This window comes from Sciurus carolinensis, chromosome 3 (genome assembly GCF_902686445.1).
Source record: "Sciurus carolinensis chromosome 3, mSciCar1.2, whole genome shotgun sequence".
NCBI classification, from domain to species: Eukaryota; Metazoa; Chordata; class Mammalia; order Rodentia; family Sciuridae; genus Sciurus; species Sciurus carolinensis.
This window is the reverse complement of record NC_062215.1, coordinates 55151081-55168854: the sequence shown is the minus strand read 5'-3', so window position 1 is coordinate 55168854 and position 17774 is coordinate 55151081. Positions and strand designations below refer to the sequence as shown.

Here is a 17774-nt window from a genome sequence, read left to right as displayed (position 1 = left end):
GAACCTTCCTAACTACATATAATGCCAATTCCTGTAACTAGATTAAAATGCTTTAGCACTGTGAGTACCACTAGGTCTCCTCTCATAAGAAAAATGACATCATCCTAGGTTTTATAATTATTTCAACAACTTTTTTATATACAGTGTGCAGCACTCAAATATAAGTACAGAAATACTTAAAAACAGACAAAAGAAACAGTTCTACAATACCAGATGTGTAAGTTATTAGATACTTGACTTATTTAAAGATTTAAAAGACAAAATTCAGAATTGCCAGAGAACTAATGAAGAAAAACCAAATGGAAAATAATACACTGAAAAAAATCAATTATCCTAATTAAGAATTCAATGGATGGGTTTACAGAAAAGATCCATTTGAAGAAAAAACTGGTGCAATAAAAACAACAGATTTGAAGAAAATAAACAAAGACAATGAAAATACAGACATAAAAGGTGCACAGATGAAATGAGAAAGTCTAATATGCATATAAACATTTGAAGAAATACAGCTAGTGGAAATATTTGGTAGAGCTAAAAAATAAGCCCATGCAACAACCTTGTAATTTTACTCCTAAGTTCTAGATGTACTCACAGGAAATGAGCCTACATGTGTACCAAAAAACATGTACAAGAATATTCATGTAAAACTTATGACAACCAAAAATCAGAAACAACCTAAATGTCCCTCAATTTTATCAATGTAAGAGAATATTCAAAGCATTAAAAATAACTGCCAACACAGAGAATAATATGGATGAAGAGACATGATGAAGATCAAAGAAATAAGACACTAAAGGCTATACACTCTACAATTCCAATTATATGAAGCTCAAGAACAAGCAATAACCGAAACAGTGTCAAAATGCATAATACTGGTCACCTCTATATGCATGCAAGTGGGGTATTTACTGACTAGAAAAGGGCATGAGGTATATGAGAAATGATCTGAATCTTGATCTGGATGATGATCCTGGTAATATCTTTCATATGTTAAAATTCATCAAAACAATACACTTGAGATTTGTGAACTTCACTTTGTGTACTGTTCAACAAAAAACAAGCTCTTAAAGAGATGTAATGGCTGGGAATTTTCCAATTATGATATAAGACATCAATTCAGAGATTCAGAAAACACTGTGAATCCCAAACAGGAAAAATATAAAGAAAAATATACCTAGGTGTAGCTTAGTAAAATAAAGAAAAACAAAGGACAAAAAGAAAATCTTTAAACTAGCTAGAAAAAATATGACATTTTAGCTTCAAAGAAGACACAATAAGACCAATAGCTGACTTCTCACCAGAAACATGGGAGCCAGAAGCAATGGAATAATAACTTCCAAGTGCTGAAAGAAAATAGCGTAAGTGCTGAGAATTTTAATACTGGCAAAAGTCTATCTTGAATGAAAGTGGAAAGAAAAAGATATCTCTGAGAAATTAAATGTGAGAGAATGAAGACTTCAGGTGCTGTCTGAGATGGACTCTGCTACTATGACCTTTCTCTGACTGATGAGAACTAAAAACTCTGGATAAAAATACAAAAAGCAATTACTGGGAACCATGAAAAATAGATGAAAGCAGACAGACTGGGAAGAAAAATCAAAAACAGAAAAAGCAATTTATACAGGAAAGAGTTTCCTGTTTATTTGTTCCACCCACCCCCCACTTTCTCACTGTATCAATCTGAGGGCAGTCTTAGTTGTGAAGCTGCAGCAGGATAGAAGGTAATACTTTCTGTCTACAATGCCAAGAACAGGCTCTCTGTGTGCCAGATAGGATGGGGGTCATCTGAGAGAGATGAGAGCTAGAAAAAGGATCCATTATGAATATGAGCCAGCAAAAGTCCTATACTTACCCATGAATTGGCATAAAGGACCAGATCCAAAGCAGCATAAGAGAGTCTTTGGAAACTGAACAGGCATTAGAGAAACTACCAATTCAAAAATTAAAAGAGAAATTGGAATTAAAACTACCTGAGATTTCATCTCACTTCAGTCAGAATGGCAATTATCAAGAACACAAATAACAATAAATGTTGGCAAGGATGTGGGGAGAAAGGAACACTCATACATTGTTGGTGGCACTGCAAACTGGTGTCAGCCACTATGGAGAGCAATATGCAAATTCCTCAGAAAACTTGGAATGGAACCACCATTTGATCCAGTTATTCCACTCCTTGGCATATACCCAAAGGACTTAAAATCAGCATACTACAGTTATGTGGCTACATCAATGTTTATAGCAGCTCAGTTCACAATAGCTAAGCTATGGAACCAACCCAGGTGCCCTTAAATAGAAGAACGGATAAAGAAAATGTGGTATATTTACACAATGGAATATTAAAAAGCCATAAGAAAGAATAAAATTATGGCATTTGCTGGTAAATGGATGGAACTGGAGACTATCATGCTAAATGAAATAAGCCAATCCCCAAAAAACCAAAGGCCAAATGCTTTCTCTGATGTGTGGATGCTGACTCAAAATAAGTGGAGGTGGTGGTGGTGGTGGTGGGAGACAGAAATTCAATGGAATAGACAAAGGGGAATAAAGGGAAGAAAGCGGAGATGGGAATGGGAGAGACAGTAGAATGAACTGAACATAACTTTCCTATGTTCACATATGAATACATGACCAGTGTTAACTCCACAACATGTACAACCACAAAAATGGGAAGTTATATTCCATGTATGTATGGCAAAATACCTTCTACTGTCATATGTAACTAAAAAAAACAAATAAGAAATTAAAATAAATAAATAAGAGAGAACTTGGGCACTGAATCCAATCATGTTGAATGCCTCCTAAAACAAAACAACACAAAACCATCAACATTCTCCAGAAAATTTTAACAGAACCCAGAGTCTCATGATAAAATACTCCTAATTCCCAAGACACTGTAAATATACTTGACACAGAAAGAACAAGGAAAACGTGACCAATTCTCAAGAGGAAAGAAAATCAACAGATGCCAAACCATAATGATCCAAGTTAGATTATCAAAGACATTGAAGTAGCTATTATAACTAAGCTTCATCAGGTAAAGGTAAATGCTTTGAAATAAATGAAAAGATGGCTCTCAGTAGAGAAGAAAGAACAAAAAAGAACTAAGTAGAAATTTTGTTGTAAATCAGTATAGAATCTGGCACAAAAACAGACAGATAGACTAATGGAACACAAAGTCCTGAAATTAACCCACACATATATACACTTGATAAATGATAAAGATGACCTTGCAGGGCAATGGAAACAAAGTGATCTTTTCACTAGCCAGTAAACAAACTGTCTAAATTATTTTTAATTTTTACTTATTTACCTGTGGGATTGAACCCAAAGCTTTGTACAAGCTACTAAGTACATACTACACCCCCGTCCCTTTGGTTATATATGTGAAAACATAAAATTTTACCATTACCTACAGTGGACAGATAGTGGCATGTATGTATAAACCAATTCCACATAAATTTTTGATATAAACATGAACAACTTCATTCAATGAAATTTCTATAAGCTAAAATATGAAAATATCTTCATAATTACAGTACAAGGGAAGATTCTTTTAAAAATCAGGACAGGGTTGGGGTTGTGGCTAAGTGGTAGAGTGCCTGCCTAGCATGTGTGAGGCACTGGGTTCAATTCTCAGCACCACATATAAATAAATAAGATAAAGGTATATCAATGACTTAAAAAAAGGACAAAAATTAATAACCATAAAGATCAATAAATTTGACATTAAAATTAAGAACTTCTACTCATCAAGGTACTATTTAAAATATAAGCTACTGAATAAAAAATGTATGCAACACATATAACCAAAAGGCTCTATCTAATGAGATCATATAAGGAACACCAAGCAAATCAAGAACTACGAAAAAGGATAAAATAAAACTGACAATTGTAGAAAAAAGAGCATAGGACTTGAACAGGATTCTCTTTCATTCTCTCATACATACACACACAACACACACAATCCCAACAGCCAATAAATGTGAAAAATGTTAAATAACTTCGGTGGTCATCAAAGAAATGCAAACTAAGCCACAGTGAAATATCTTTCATTACACACCCAACAAAATGACTATAATTAAAGCAACAAAATGAAGGTTTTCAAGACCTTGGATTCTTCTCATACATCGCAGGTGGGAGTATAAACTGGCATAACTACTTTATTTAGATGGGTATTATCATCTACTAAAGCTGAAAATACATATTTTGACCTTTTTTATTTGCAGTACTAGAGATTGAGCCCAGGGGTACTTTACCACTGAGCTATATCACCTCTCCCCCCCCCCCCTTTTTTTTTTCCTTTTTTGAGATTTTGAGACAGGGTTTGGCTAAGTTGCCAAAGTTGGCCTTAAACTTTCAATCCTCCCTCTTCAGCCCCCTGAATAGCTGGGATTACAGGCATATGCCACTGTGTCTGGCTATTTTGAGCATTTTGACCCAGATATTCTACTCCTAGATATATACCTAAAAGAAAGATGTTCACCAAATCTTATGCAGAAATTTCAAAGTAACATTATTCATAATATCCCAGAACTGGAAACAACTAAAATGTTCAACATTAGTATAGATAAACTATGGTATAGCCATACAACAGCACAACCACATGACATTAAAAATGAACCAATAGCCAGGCACAGTGGCGCATGTCTATAATCCCAGCAGCTCAGGAGGCTGAGACAGGGGGATTTCGAGTTCAAAGCCAGCCATAGCAACTTAGTGAAGCCCTACGTAACTCAGAAAGACCCTCTCTCTAAATAATAAAATATTCTAAAAAAAGGCCTGGGGATGTGGCTCAGTAGTTAAGTGCCCTGGGTGCAATCCCTGGTACCAAAAAAAGAAAAAGAAAAAAAAAAAAAAAAAACCACCACATGCATCGAGACAGGACTTTCATACCCTACCAAGTGAAGGAAGACAAATACAAAACAATACCTACTGTATATCCCTTTTGAAAATTAGAACATGGACAAAACTAATTTAAAACTAAGATGTTAGGACAATGATTACTTCTGAGGAGGAGGTTGTGAGTGGTGAGGGCTTAAGTGAAGACTTCTGGGATATTGGTTAATTGTTTAACTTGATAAAAATGGTGGTTACACACGTTAGTTGAATGTGTTAAGTGAAATGATACTTGTACTTCCCCTGCCCCTTTGTCAACTGCTGTGAATGCGTATGGTGTGTGTTCTCCTCTGTCACTGATATGTAAGTGTGGTAGCGTGAACTGAAGCTGATGGGTTGAGAACATGGACTGAGCTTGTGGTGTGCTTTGCAGGAGTACTTGGAAGCAGAGTTCACCAGTGAGCTCAGGTGTCTCAAAGAAGGGTGGAAGTTCTAATGCCTGTTAGCTACCCATAAGAATGCTGTTTGCTGCAGTTCTGTGTCCTGTGCTTGGATGCTTTTTCTAAGAGTTGTCAATGTTGGAAATTCTTAAATAAAACTGATTTAAATTAAAAAAAAAAAAATGGTGGTTACACAGATGTTACTTGTGATATGCTTGATATAGCTGTGTATATTTGATTATTTATATGTATGTGATAATGCAAATCATAGTAATAAAAAGCTGGGCAGAGTGCTGCAAGCTTTTAATTCCAGCTATTCAAAGGCAGAGGCAGGGAGATCAAAAGTTTGAGGTCAGCCTTGGCAAATCAGTGAGACCTCCTCTCTAAATTTGAAAAAAAGGGGGAGGGGGCTGGGGATGTAGCTCAGTGGGAGAGAATCCCTAGGTTCAATCCCCCAAATAAACAAATAATAACTAATAAAGGGGAGAAGGAGAATTACCGCCCTGACACTAACCAAATATTAATTAAAAAAAAAAAAAAAAAAAAAAAGAAACTTATAAAACAGATACCATGAAAAGACCAGAAACAGATTTTTATCTGTGAGAAAATAAAACTGCCAAATCTTCAGGGCAAAAGAAACATGACTATATTTTTACCCTGTTATCCCTATGGTCACATTCTAAAACCCCATTTACCTGATGGCTTGAGTCCTCAGTGCTCTGCTTAATGAAGTCTTCCAGCTCCTGTTTATCTTTCATTGTCTTCTCCAGCTGGTCATTAGCTTGTCTTAGCATCACCTGCAGTTTTTTCACCTATGTAATTTAAAAGTCAATTAAAAGGGAGAACCAGCTTTTTTGGGGGGTGTGGTAATAAGCATCAAATCCAGGGCCTCACACACTCACATTGGCAAGTGCTCTAATACTAAGCTATATCACAAGTCCAGAATTATTTTGTAAATTTAAAAAACAAAAAGATAAAAACTAACTCTTTTTGAATCTTTTTTTTTTCTGAGAAACACCATAGATTTGTCAATTTGGAAAGAAATGAGACAAATGACCTCAAGAGACAACTGTGCTGTGCTTTATAGTTAACAAGTCATTTTTCACATATATGATCTCATTTGAAAATTGATTTTCCTCTGTGTCCTCTCAGACCGAACAATGAATTCTCTTGTTCTCCTCTATCCTCTGCCTCTGATCTATAAGCCACACAAACACTATAAAGTTTAAAAAACTAAAATATAATAATTTCCCTACTTAAAAGCACATGAATGCCTCCCAAGGCCATCAGGGTCAATTTAAAATCCTCCCATCATCGGCCCTCAGTGATGTCATTCTGGCCTAGGGTTACTTTTAAACACTCCAACGCTCAGTCACAGAACCACTCACACTTTTCTTTGATAACTCTTTCCTCTTCCTGAACTCCCTTTCTCTCCTTCACCACTTCTTTTCCCAACTATTTTTTTGCCCAGGCTCTAAAAAAAATTTAGCTTTGTTGCCTTTCCTGAACCCATGGTTAAGGTGGATGTCCTCCTCTACTTCTATGTGTACATACATATCTAGGAACAAACTATACTCAACTACTGTTTTGGTTCACAACACTAATAGCTCCACAGGGGTTACAATTGTCTTCTAGCTGCATCTGAATCGCCAGGACTCAGCATAATCCCAGGTGCGGATGAGGTATCAGTAAATGTTTATGGAAATGACTAAGGAATTCAAGATAGCCCATTCCCATGCTACACTACCAAAGACCAACTATATTAGTTGGGCAAATAATTTTAGAAATTTACTTTTGAACTATCTATGAAAAAAAGCCATATGGAAGAACTCAATGCCAACGATATTTGAAATATATGTATATTTTTGCTTGTTTGTTTGTTTGGTACTAAGAATTGAATCTTGGGCACTCTACCACTGAGCTACATCCCCAGGTCATTTTTATTTTTGATTTTGAGACAGGGTCTCACTAAGTTGCTGAGGCTAGCTTTGAACTTGTGATTCTCCTGTCTTCGCCTCCAGAGCAGAGCTACCAGGATTATAGGCATGCACCACTATGCCTGGCTGACATTTGAAAATATTAAACCAGCATTCTAATTTGCTTAAAGTTCTTTTTTTTTTTTTTTTTGGTTGATGGACCTTTATTTTATTCATTTATTTATATGCAATGCTGAGAATCAAATCCAGTGCCTCACACATGCTAGGCAAGCATTCTACCACTGAGCTACAACCCCAGCTCTGCTTAAAGTTCTTTTGAAGACTAAGAATAATCTTCATAACAACCAAAGAACAGTTAGGAAATAGGAGAAAAAATAATCCTTTCCTTACATAGACTTTCAACAAGTCTACGCTCATGAAATTCTACATTATTTCCTAAGTGTTACTAAGTGTTATACTGTAGTTGAACTAGTACTTAACTATCAATTTCAGCATGCCAAATCTACCAAACTTAATCTCTGTGACCCTGTAAATTTTTAATCTTAATCAGTTCAACAAATTTATGGCAAGTAGGTATTAAGCAATGAAGATTCCAAATTCTGGCTAATCACATTTAATTAAGCTTTTGTTTTATCAGAGGCCACATTCATCCTCTTCTGTCCCTAATCTCCATGTCATGAAGTATTTCCTGTGTGTAGAAGATCAGTGCCAACATCATGTGTAGACACTGGGTGGAAAGGGCAGGTTGGGAGAGGAGATGAGTGTGCTCCTCTAAGAGCTGAGCTGACCCATGTGGTATTGGCATATTAATGAAGCACAGACACACCAAGGGGACTCCCACTGGAAATATAACTGCCACTGCATGTGCCAGATTACTTCATAATTTAACAAGACAGATATGCTTCATAAAGCAAATGGGGGTGGGGGTTAATTCTGCACCTCCTATGAAAACTACAACAGCTCACCTATTTGGCATATCCAAATGAAACTCACCTGGTCTCTTGTTTCAGCCTCCTGAATTTGAATTCCTTGTAACTGTTTTTCATAATTGGAACACATATCACAACGTCTACCAAGTTTATTTCCAGCATTATGTACCTGAGGGACACCAAAATTACCTCTTATCAGGCAGAGCAAAATAATCCTACATCACATACTTGAGGAATACAAGCATAGTGTTCACTGATGTTACTCAGAGTATAATATGGAGTAAACAATTTCTCCAGGGACTTTCAAGAAGAGTTTCAATACAGGGTCAAATTCTAAAAAGTCATAATCTCCAGTACAAATATGAGAGGAAAAGGAGGGAAACAACATATCACCAAGAGACAGAGGGCCACTAAATACCATATTTGAGGAAAACACAAAGCAAGCAAAAGGTGCTACACCGCAGCACTCACAATTTAAATGAATACAACCCAACCAATGGGAAAGGCAGAAAACACACACAAACAGTGCCAATTCCCCAATTTCACCAGCTCCACTTATGAAATAAGTGTGAAACTATTAACTAGCACCTTCTCATACATGCTTTGAAGGAGGCCAGGGAGAATAGTTTCTTTCAGGCTTAACAGGCTGCTCCACTTACTGATCAAGCACTTCTTTAAAGAGAAGTAGCCCTGAGCAAAGGAAAGCCCTGGAATTCAGAAAACCTGGATTCCAACCCAGGTTTTGCTACCAGGTCAAGAGGAACACTTAAGCAATGCTTCATCTCTCATCGACAGTTTGCTCATCTGGAAATTGAGGACAATCATGCCCTGATTGCCTCATTCTGATCATAAAATTCAAAGAGATGAGGTATGTGAAAGGGCTTTATAATCTGTATTATGTCATATTTAAATTCCTATCTCCTAATTTTCTGAGTTTGCAAATATCCTGAGGAGGAAAATTAACCTTATTAAAGTTTGCCTTCTTTTCTCTCCCATATTTTTCACCTGCTCCTTAAACCACAACTCTGCATCAATCACTGATAAGCATTTGCATTTCAGACCTAAAGGAAAGACGGACTGAATCCTGAAATAAAGTTTTTAAGAAAACTGCAAAGTAAATTCAGCTATTCTAACTTAATGATGTTAGTCAGGTAGGTTGCTCCAACTTCTGCAGTATGACCTCAGAGGGAGAAGTTCACACTCAACACCATTTGCTGGTTAGCTCCCTTCTCTCTCACAATCAGCAGGAAGAACAAAAGCAGACTTTGACAGGCAGCTGACACTCTGAATTAACACCTACTTGCTGGAATCACAGGCCTGCATTGACTCTAGGGACTATCTACTCAATGACCAATAAATCCCAGAGTCACCTTATGTCCCTCACACTGAGCAAGAGGAACAGATCATGAATAACTCACCTCTTTCTGCAGGAGATTCCACTCGGTCTCACTGACTAATCGGTAACCACTCGGGGACACGTAAGCACTCTCCATACCCTGGGTAACACTGGAGAGGAGGGATGCAGTCTCTTCCTGTTCTGGTGTCATAGCTTTGATTGCTCTTTCCTGATCTTTGGTTAACATAAACCCACTTGGCATCTGCAGCGACCCAAGGGATGCAGTATCAAAGTTCTCAGACACTGAATCTGCTCCTACCAGAGGTCCAAAATCAGACTCGTCCAGGTTTCCAGCAGATTTTGCTTTGTAATTGTAGCCTAAAGCTTTGGATTGCAATGAGCCAGAGGTTCCCAAGCTGTCTGTAGACTGTGCTCTCCTGAGTCCATCTTTAAACATGTCATTGTCCGATTTACTAAATGGATCTCCAGATGGTAACAGTAAGTCTGCATCTAAGGAATGAACTGAACCATGGGTGCTGTCTAAATGCTCCTGAAATGTAAAAAGAGATATTGCCAAATTAGACAATTTTCTATATCTTCAAAATAAACCATACATTAAATATATTTTACTATAGTATATGTGATAATCATTAACACACAGCCTTCATTTAATTACTGAACACTTTTTTCAGTATCGTCTGTTCTGTTGGGCACTATGCAAGGTACACAGGCTAGACACAGTGGCACAGTCCCATAATCCCAATGACTTAGGAGGCTAAGGCAGGAGGAGCACAAGTTCAAGACCAGACTTAGCAACTTAGCAAGACCCTAAGCAACTCAGCATAATCCTGTCTCAAAATAAAAAATAAAAAGGGCTGGGGATGTAGTTCCCTGGTACAAAAAAAAAAACAAAACAAAAACAAAAACTAATTAAGGTACTCAGAATATATGAGCAATATACAAACTCCGACCTCAAGATATGTAGTTTCACGAAAAAGTAAACAGGTTATTACAGTGCTATATTTAATAAAATGTTAGGCTAGAGCCAGGAACTGCTCACTCAGGGAGCCCAAGGAGAGAAATTTAGCCCAAACTTGAGTTGGAAAAGGTTACCTGCAATGCAGTGTTGGGGATGTCGAGTATGAGATACCAGTGTACATCCAAGTGGAGATATCCACCTGATAGGGGGTCATGGAAGTCTTCAGATACAGATTTGAGAGTAACTACTGTATAATGACAACTAAAGGAAAACGTGAACACCTAATATGAGTATGTAGGATAAGAGATCCAAGAGCAGAACCCTGAGAACATCAAGATTTGGAGAATGGGCAGAGGAAGGAGTAGCCTGAGCATATAAGGGAAAGGAGGAGAATGTGGTTTTCTGAAACCAAGTTTCATTGTTTTTTGCTTGTTTGTTTGTTTTGTTTTTTGTACTGGGATAAGAACCTAGGGGTGCTTTACTCCTGAGCTTCCCATCCCTTTTTTTTTTGAATCAGGGTCTCACTACGTTGCTGAGGCTCACCTCAAACTCACAATCCTCCTGTTTTGGCCTCCTTCATTGGGATTACAAACATGTGCCACCATGCCCAGTCATCAAATTTCAAGGAAGGTCTAATCAACACATTAAATGTGGTACACTCAATGAAAGAAGCTAGACACAGATTACATATTATATAATTCCATCTACAGGAAATGTCCAGAAAAGGTCAATCCACAGAGACACGAAGCAGACAGTGATTACCAGAGGCTAGGGGGAAGTGGAAATGGGGAGCAATTCTTTAATTGGGAATAGGGTCTCCTTTGGGGGTGATAAAAATGTATACAAACTACACAGAAGTGATGGTTGCATAATTGTGTACATACTAAATGTCAGGGAATGGTATACTTTAAAAGACTAATTTTAGATTTTGTGACTATCATCTCAAAAAAAATATTTTTTTGGTACTAGGGATTTAATACAGGGACACTTAACCACTAAGTCACATCCCCAGCCCTTTTTATTTTTTTATTTTGAGTCAGTCAAATAAATTTTGAATCTTGCTAAGTTGCTGAGGCTGGCCTCATATTTGTGATCCTTCCACCTCAGCCTCCAGAGTCACTGGGATTACAGACATGTACCACTGCATCTGGCTCAATTTTTAATATACACGTAGTACAAGATATTCACATTCTCAAAGTCAAAAAGTGGACAACTGCCATTACACACAGCAATTGTGTATTTACTGGAAAAATAAGAAAATAAGGAAAATATAAAAGTTTTTTCTTAAAACTGAATTTATTCAATTTAAATGACTGCTCTCTTGTTTTAAGGTATCTTTCCTACTTTTTGTTGTTGAATGTCCTTTCTTTTATGGACCAACTAGAGGAGACTATGGAATACAATTACTGGATTTGTTAAGTGTTTTTAAAATATTCTAACTAGCCGGGCAGTAGTGCACACCTATAATCCCAGCAACTTGGGAGGCTGAGGCAAGAGGATTTCAAGTTCAAAGCCAGACTCAGCGATTTAGCAAGGTCCTAAGCAACTTAGCAAGACTCTGTAGCACAACAAAAAATTTTAAAAGGGCTGGGGATGTGGCTCAGTGGTAAAGCACCCCTGGGTTTAATCCCCAGTACAAAAACAAACAAACAAATAAATAAGTAAATATTCTTACTTGATACAATAAAAACTTGACAGTTTTTATGTTAATTCCTCTCTCTTTTCAAAGATTTTTACTTCTCTGAAACAGATGCCTGAAAACACAAACCTAAGCTATATAAGGGTAATGATGGACAAAGTCCCAAATTATGTAACCTAATAAAAACTGTAACAGGAACCAATTCTGTTAGCTTACAAAAAAATTTTTTTCTAGTCAGGCGTGGTGGTGCATGCCTGTAATCCCAGCTACTCAGGAGGCTGAGGCAGGAGGATCACAAACTCAAAGCCAGCTGGAGCAACAATGAGACCCTTTCTCAAAATAAAATTTAAAAAGGGATGAAATGTAGCTCAGTGGTACAGCACTTGCCTAGCATGTATGAGGCACTGGGTTCAAGAGCCAGTACAGAGGGTGGAAAAATATTAGGAATATAATCAGATACATCCATACTGATTTTTGCATAAGGAAAAATTATATATAATAGCATTATTTAATGAAAACTTTATAGTAGTAAAAAACAGAACCAACTGGACAATCTTTGTGTTTATCCCATTTTTTATTTCCTATATTTCATGATGTTTTAGTGTCTTGGAGGCTCTGATGGTTAGAGAGAGATCATGCCTTCCAGAGCTAGTCATGCCTAAAGATAATAAACAACTCACTTACCTGTAAACAGGTGTTTCATACGTAAACCAATCAATCCCAAACCCATACTCTAATCGCCATCTTTATCTGACTCTCACAACAAGTCACTACTTTCCCTGCCCTAAATCATTCCAGGAACAGATAGGGAACAACAATTAAGAGATCCTATAAACTCCAAAGTCTGTGGGAATCATTCAAACTAACCAGTACAATACTGTTTGCCCTGCCCTGCCTTGTTTTTCCCACAGAAACCCCAATGACCATGGTCCATGTTGTATCTTTAGAGGCCCTGCAAGTCATGCTGTGCCTCTCATTTCTAGGGGAATTTTGGACTCAGAGATGAGATGCTTGCCCAGAATGCACAAACCCTGGGTTCAATCTCCACCTCTGGGGTAGGGGGTGGCGGGCAGTTAACATTAAACTTCTTCCAATGACCTCTCCATGTTAACATGTTATAAATTAAAACCTGGGCATAAATTAGTAGGACAGTGACTAAAGGAATTTTGGTGCATTTACATTGTTAAAATTCTGTCAGCCATCAAATGTTGTTTTTGGGAAAAACATTTAATGATGTGCCAAAACCTTAGAGTACATTTAAGTGAGGGGAAAATGTATCTAAACTATTATGTAGTTGCAATATAGAATATGTTTTAAAATTACAAATGGAAACATTTATGTTATCTTTAGAAAAGAAAATACAGGGAGAGGAGAGACATACCAAAAACGTTAGAGGTAAGGTTAACTCTGGGTGACAGGACTTTTATGACTTTTTCCCGTACTTTCCAAATTTTCCATAGTATTTCCATATTACTTCTATACTGAGAAAAGCATATTCTAAGCATCACATTAAAGAAGATACGAGGTCCTATAAATATCAAATGTCTTTAGCAATAAATCTAAGTCTCCATAGCATTCCATATTAATTTTAAACGACTGACTAAAGTAAAATTGTCATGAATTTCAAGACCAAACAATTATACTCAAAATTCACACTGATCTGAAATTTTAAAAGGAATTTTAAATGTTAGGAAGTAATGTTATACACAATGTCCTACAGATCTGTTAAGACATAATAAAAAATAAGAAAAATACTTTATCACCAATCATAACAAATTTCCCTTTCCTGTTTTTCTGATTTTCAAACATTCCTGGATAGATGACCACGAGGCAAAAACCACGTAATATTTGGCTGTACCCAAAAATTGAGACATTCTCCTGGGAGTTAACTATTTACAAAATGCACAGCAGAATTGGGCCAAGTAGTTCTCAGTGTATGTTCCAAAATGAAGACTGTACAAAAACAACTACATTGTAATTTCCAGTGTCTTATGAGGATATTTTTAAAAGTATTAACATTAAACTATCCACAAACATGAAAATATAAGCCACCAAGATACAGATCATACATGAATCAGAATAAATCTTCAAACTAAAAAGAAATGTAATGGCTCTCACAGTGAAGGAAAAAAACCCTTTATCTCCCACCCCACCCCTTTTTTGTACCAAGGATTAAACCCAGGAACACTTAACAACTGAGCCACATGCCCAGCCCTTTCTACTTTATTTTTGAGATGGGGTCTTGTTAAGTTGCTCAGAGTCTTGCTAAGTTGCTGAGGCTGGCTTTCAACTTGTGATCCTCCTGCATCAGCCTCCCAAGCTGCAGTGGGATTATAGGCGTGTACCACTGTGCCCAGCCCTTTATCCCAATTTAACTAATACTTGTTCACCAGACTGGGAAAGGAGATGGAGGTTAAGAAAGTGTGTATGGAATTCTTTTTCATTTTGTTGGTTTGGTAGTGGGGATGAAATCTGGGGCCTTGCACTCAGAAGAGTTAGAGTGTTCTACCACTGAGCTACATCTCCAGCCCTTGTAAGTAGCGGGGAAAGTAAAAAACAAGGCATATAAACATAAACAGCAAGCAGACAGATCTGGCTGCAGGGAAATGAGAGGAGGGGATAAGGGCTAAAGGGTTGTTCAGCTGAGAAAGCCCTTATATGCCCAAACTAGGAACTTACTTTTTATCCTAAAGGCAATAAGGGAAGCATTTTTCTTGATTAAGGAGAAGAAATCAGTGTGAGTTTTGAAGGATGAGTAAAAGGATTTCAATATTCTGAACAACAGAGGGAAGGGCTAGAGATGTAGCTCAGTGGTAGAGTGCTTGCTTAGCATGTGCAAGGCCCTGGGTTCAATCCCTAATGGCAGGGAGGCAGGGGAAGCAGGAAAGAAAGAAAGACAGAGAGAGACAAAATTCCACATGAAGGAAATGTAATGAAGAGTGTGGCATAGTACAAAGACCAACATGGCCAAAATGGAATGAATCCTTATTATGAAGAACCTCAATCCTCTTACTGAGGGATTTGAATTCAGTGACATAGGTAATGGAAGTTAGTGGTGGTTTTTAAGTAAAGGAATGGCCTGAATGCAGCTGCACTTAAGAAAATTAATTTGACAGTGATGCAAGGGTACAATGGCGTGGGAAAGGCTAAAGGTAAGAAACCCAATGAGGAGGTCCTCGTGACACTGAAGGTGAGAGGTGATAAGACTACAGGAACACCACCTTATACTTTCCACTTCTGAGACTCTCTACTATATCCATTCCCAATACCTGCAATGTTCTATCAGACTTCACCACAATCTGCCAAACTTCACCATCTGTTCTCAGAGCTTAAGACCTAGTTCTGCCAATGTGGCGGCACACTCCTGTAATCCCAGTGATTTGGGAGGCTGAGGCAGGAGGATTCCAAGTTTGAGGCCAGCCTCAGCAACTTGGCAAGACCCTGTCTCAAAATAAAATTTAGAAAGGTCTTGGGATATAGCTCAGAGGTAAAGCGTCCTTGGTTCTATCCCCAGTGCTACAAGAAAAAAAAAAAAAAAATCCTAATGCTAGTTAAAACTCACACATGTGCTACTGGGAGCTAAATGTTTCCATACTTTAATCTCTTTTAAACAAACTCAAAGTATTAAAAATACTTACCATTTACTTCAAAAAAGATTGTATATATTCTAAAGTGTCAAATTTTGAAATTACTGGTAAAAACATCTAATTATTTCAGAGGGTGAATGAAATTCCAACATGTTCCAGATAGTGCTACCTATAATGCTTTCTAAACAACTGACAATAAATACTATTATTTTATCTAATTTCCAGCTATTACTTACAATATGGAAAATGTAATTGACTGATGTTTGAGTAACCTAACTGTATGTGACATTGCACATATACTATTTTTGTTTTTTGAGATGCCTTCAACTCCTGGGCTCAAGTGATCCTCCCACCTCAGCCTCCCGAGTTCAGGGACTCCAGGAGCGTACATACCTCTGTGCCTGGCTAATGAAATAATTTTAATTATAGATTCACTATACCTCTTCATTTGATAACTGGGCTGAAGATTCCTCTTGAGGTAAAGCACATACTACTGGTATTTTTACTTCTTCCTCAGTATCTGTTTTTTTGTGATCCTTTCTTTTATTAAGTCTTTGTTGTTCATCGTCCTCCTAAAAGGAAGAAAAAACATTTATCAAAGGTAATCTTAACGAGTCATAGTTCTTTTTTTAAATTGTAGAATGACCTTTATTTAATTAATTTATTTATATGTGTCGCTGAGAATCGAACCCAGTGCCCCACACATGCTAGGCAAGCGCTCTACCACTGAGCCACAACCCCAGCCCCAAGTCATAGTTCTTTAATCACACTAAATAAATAAGAAAGAACAGAGAGCTTTATGACAACAGAAAATTGGACACTTAAGCTTATTCGTTTTGCAATAATATCTAGGGGCCTTTGGTCATGACAAAATATTTTAATACTGCAAGCACAAAGTAAGAACTCTGCAATAAAGAAAAATATCAGGAAGCAGCTTTCAAGAAAAGCATACTACATGAAAGTAAGGTAAAAGAAAACTAACTTCTCCTTTCAAATGATCCAAAAAAATTTTTTTTTAATATTTTGGGTTTTTTAGTTTTACATAGAACATTCTGTCATGGTTTGGATGTGAGGTGTTCCCCAAAATCTCACATGTGAGACAATCTAAGAAGGTTCGGAGGAGAAATGATTGGGTTTTAAGAGTCTTAACCCATCCCCTGATAAGGATTAACTGAGTGGTAACCGAAGTGGTAGGGTATGGCTGGAGGAGACTGGAATTGGGGTGTGGTTTGGGGTATATTTGTATCTGGAGAGTTGAGACTCTCTCTCTCTGCTTCCTGATGATGTGAGCTGCTTCCCTCTGCCACATTCTTCCGCCAGGATGTTCAGTCTCACCTTGAGCCCTGAGGAATGCAGTAAGCCTTCTATGGACTAAGACCTATGAAACCATGAGCCCTCAAATAAACTTTTCCTCTTTTATACATTTTCTGGTCAGATCACTTAGTCACAGCAGCGAAAAGCTGACTAAAACACATTTTTTCTGATTATTGTAGAAAATAGGAAAAAAGTTATTTTGACACTAGACATGTAAAACTGTCTAATGACTTTGACATTAGATATGTAAAATTTTATATAAAATACCAAAGGAGGGTTGGAATTGTGGTTCAGTGGCAGAGCGTTTGCCTAACAGGTGTGAGGCACTGGGTTCAAACCTAAGCACCACATAAAAATAGATAAATAAAGGCATTATCTCCAGCTACAACTACAAAAAAATTTTTAAAAAACCAAAAGGAATTATCAAAGTTGATATAGAAATTCTTTCAATAAAGATGAATATGATATACTTCTATGCTCCCCCAAAGACTGTTTACTAAGGAGGTGCAAACACACAATTACAATACAAGTAGGTACAAAGTTCTGCAGGAGAAACACAAGACTGATTTCATTCCAGGGAGCGAGCAAAGGAGTCTCAAAGGAGGCAACACTTCAGATGGATCTTGGAAGATCAGTAGGATGAGTTTGCCACTTGCCTGAGAGAAGACAAGCAAGGGTTCCAGGGAGAAAGGAAGCATGTACAAAAGAAAGATACCTGGAAGGCAGGCTTATGGTGGAATGCTGAATAATTCAATATGTCTGAAAAGTGGACAGGCA

The 17774-nt window shown here is 37.3% G+C and overlaps 1 protein-coding gene across 1 annotated transcript in view; it reads right to left on the bottom strand.

The window, feature by feature from the left end:
• The window catches only part of Rabep1 (rabaptin, RAB GTPase binding effector protein 1), a 132225-nt gene that overhangs the window by 19456 nt on the left and 94995 nt on the right, over positions 1-17774 (bottom strand). Inside the window, exons 8-11 of the mRNA XM_047544085.1 lie at positions 16124-16255; positions 9561-10028; positions 8207-8311; positions 5972-6088 (exon numbers count right to left, since the gene is read on the bottom strand). Of these exons, the coding sequence (XP_047400041.1) occupies positions 5972-6088; positions 8207-8311; positions 9561-10028; positions 16124-16255 (822 nt within the window). The remainder of the gene's footprint in view (positions 1-5971; positions 6089-8206; positions 8312-9560; positions 10029-16123; positions 16256-17774) is intronic.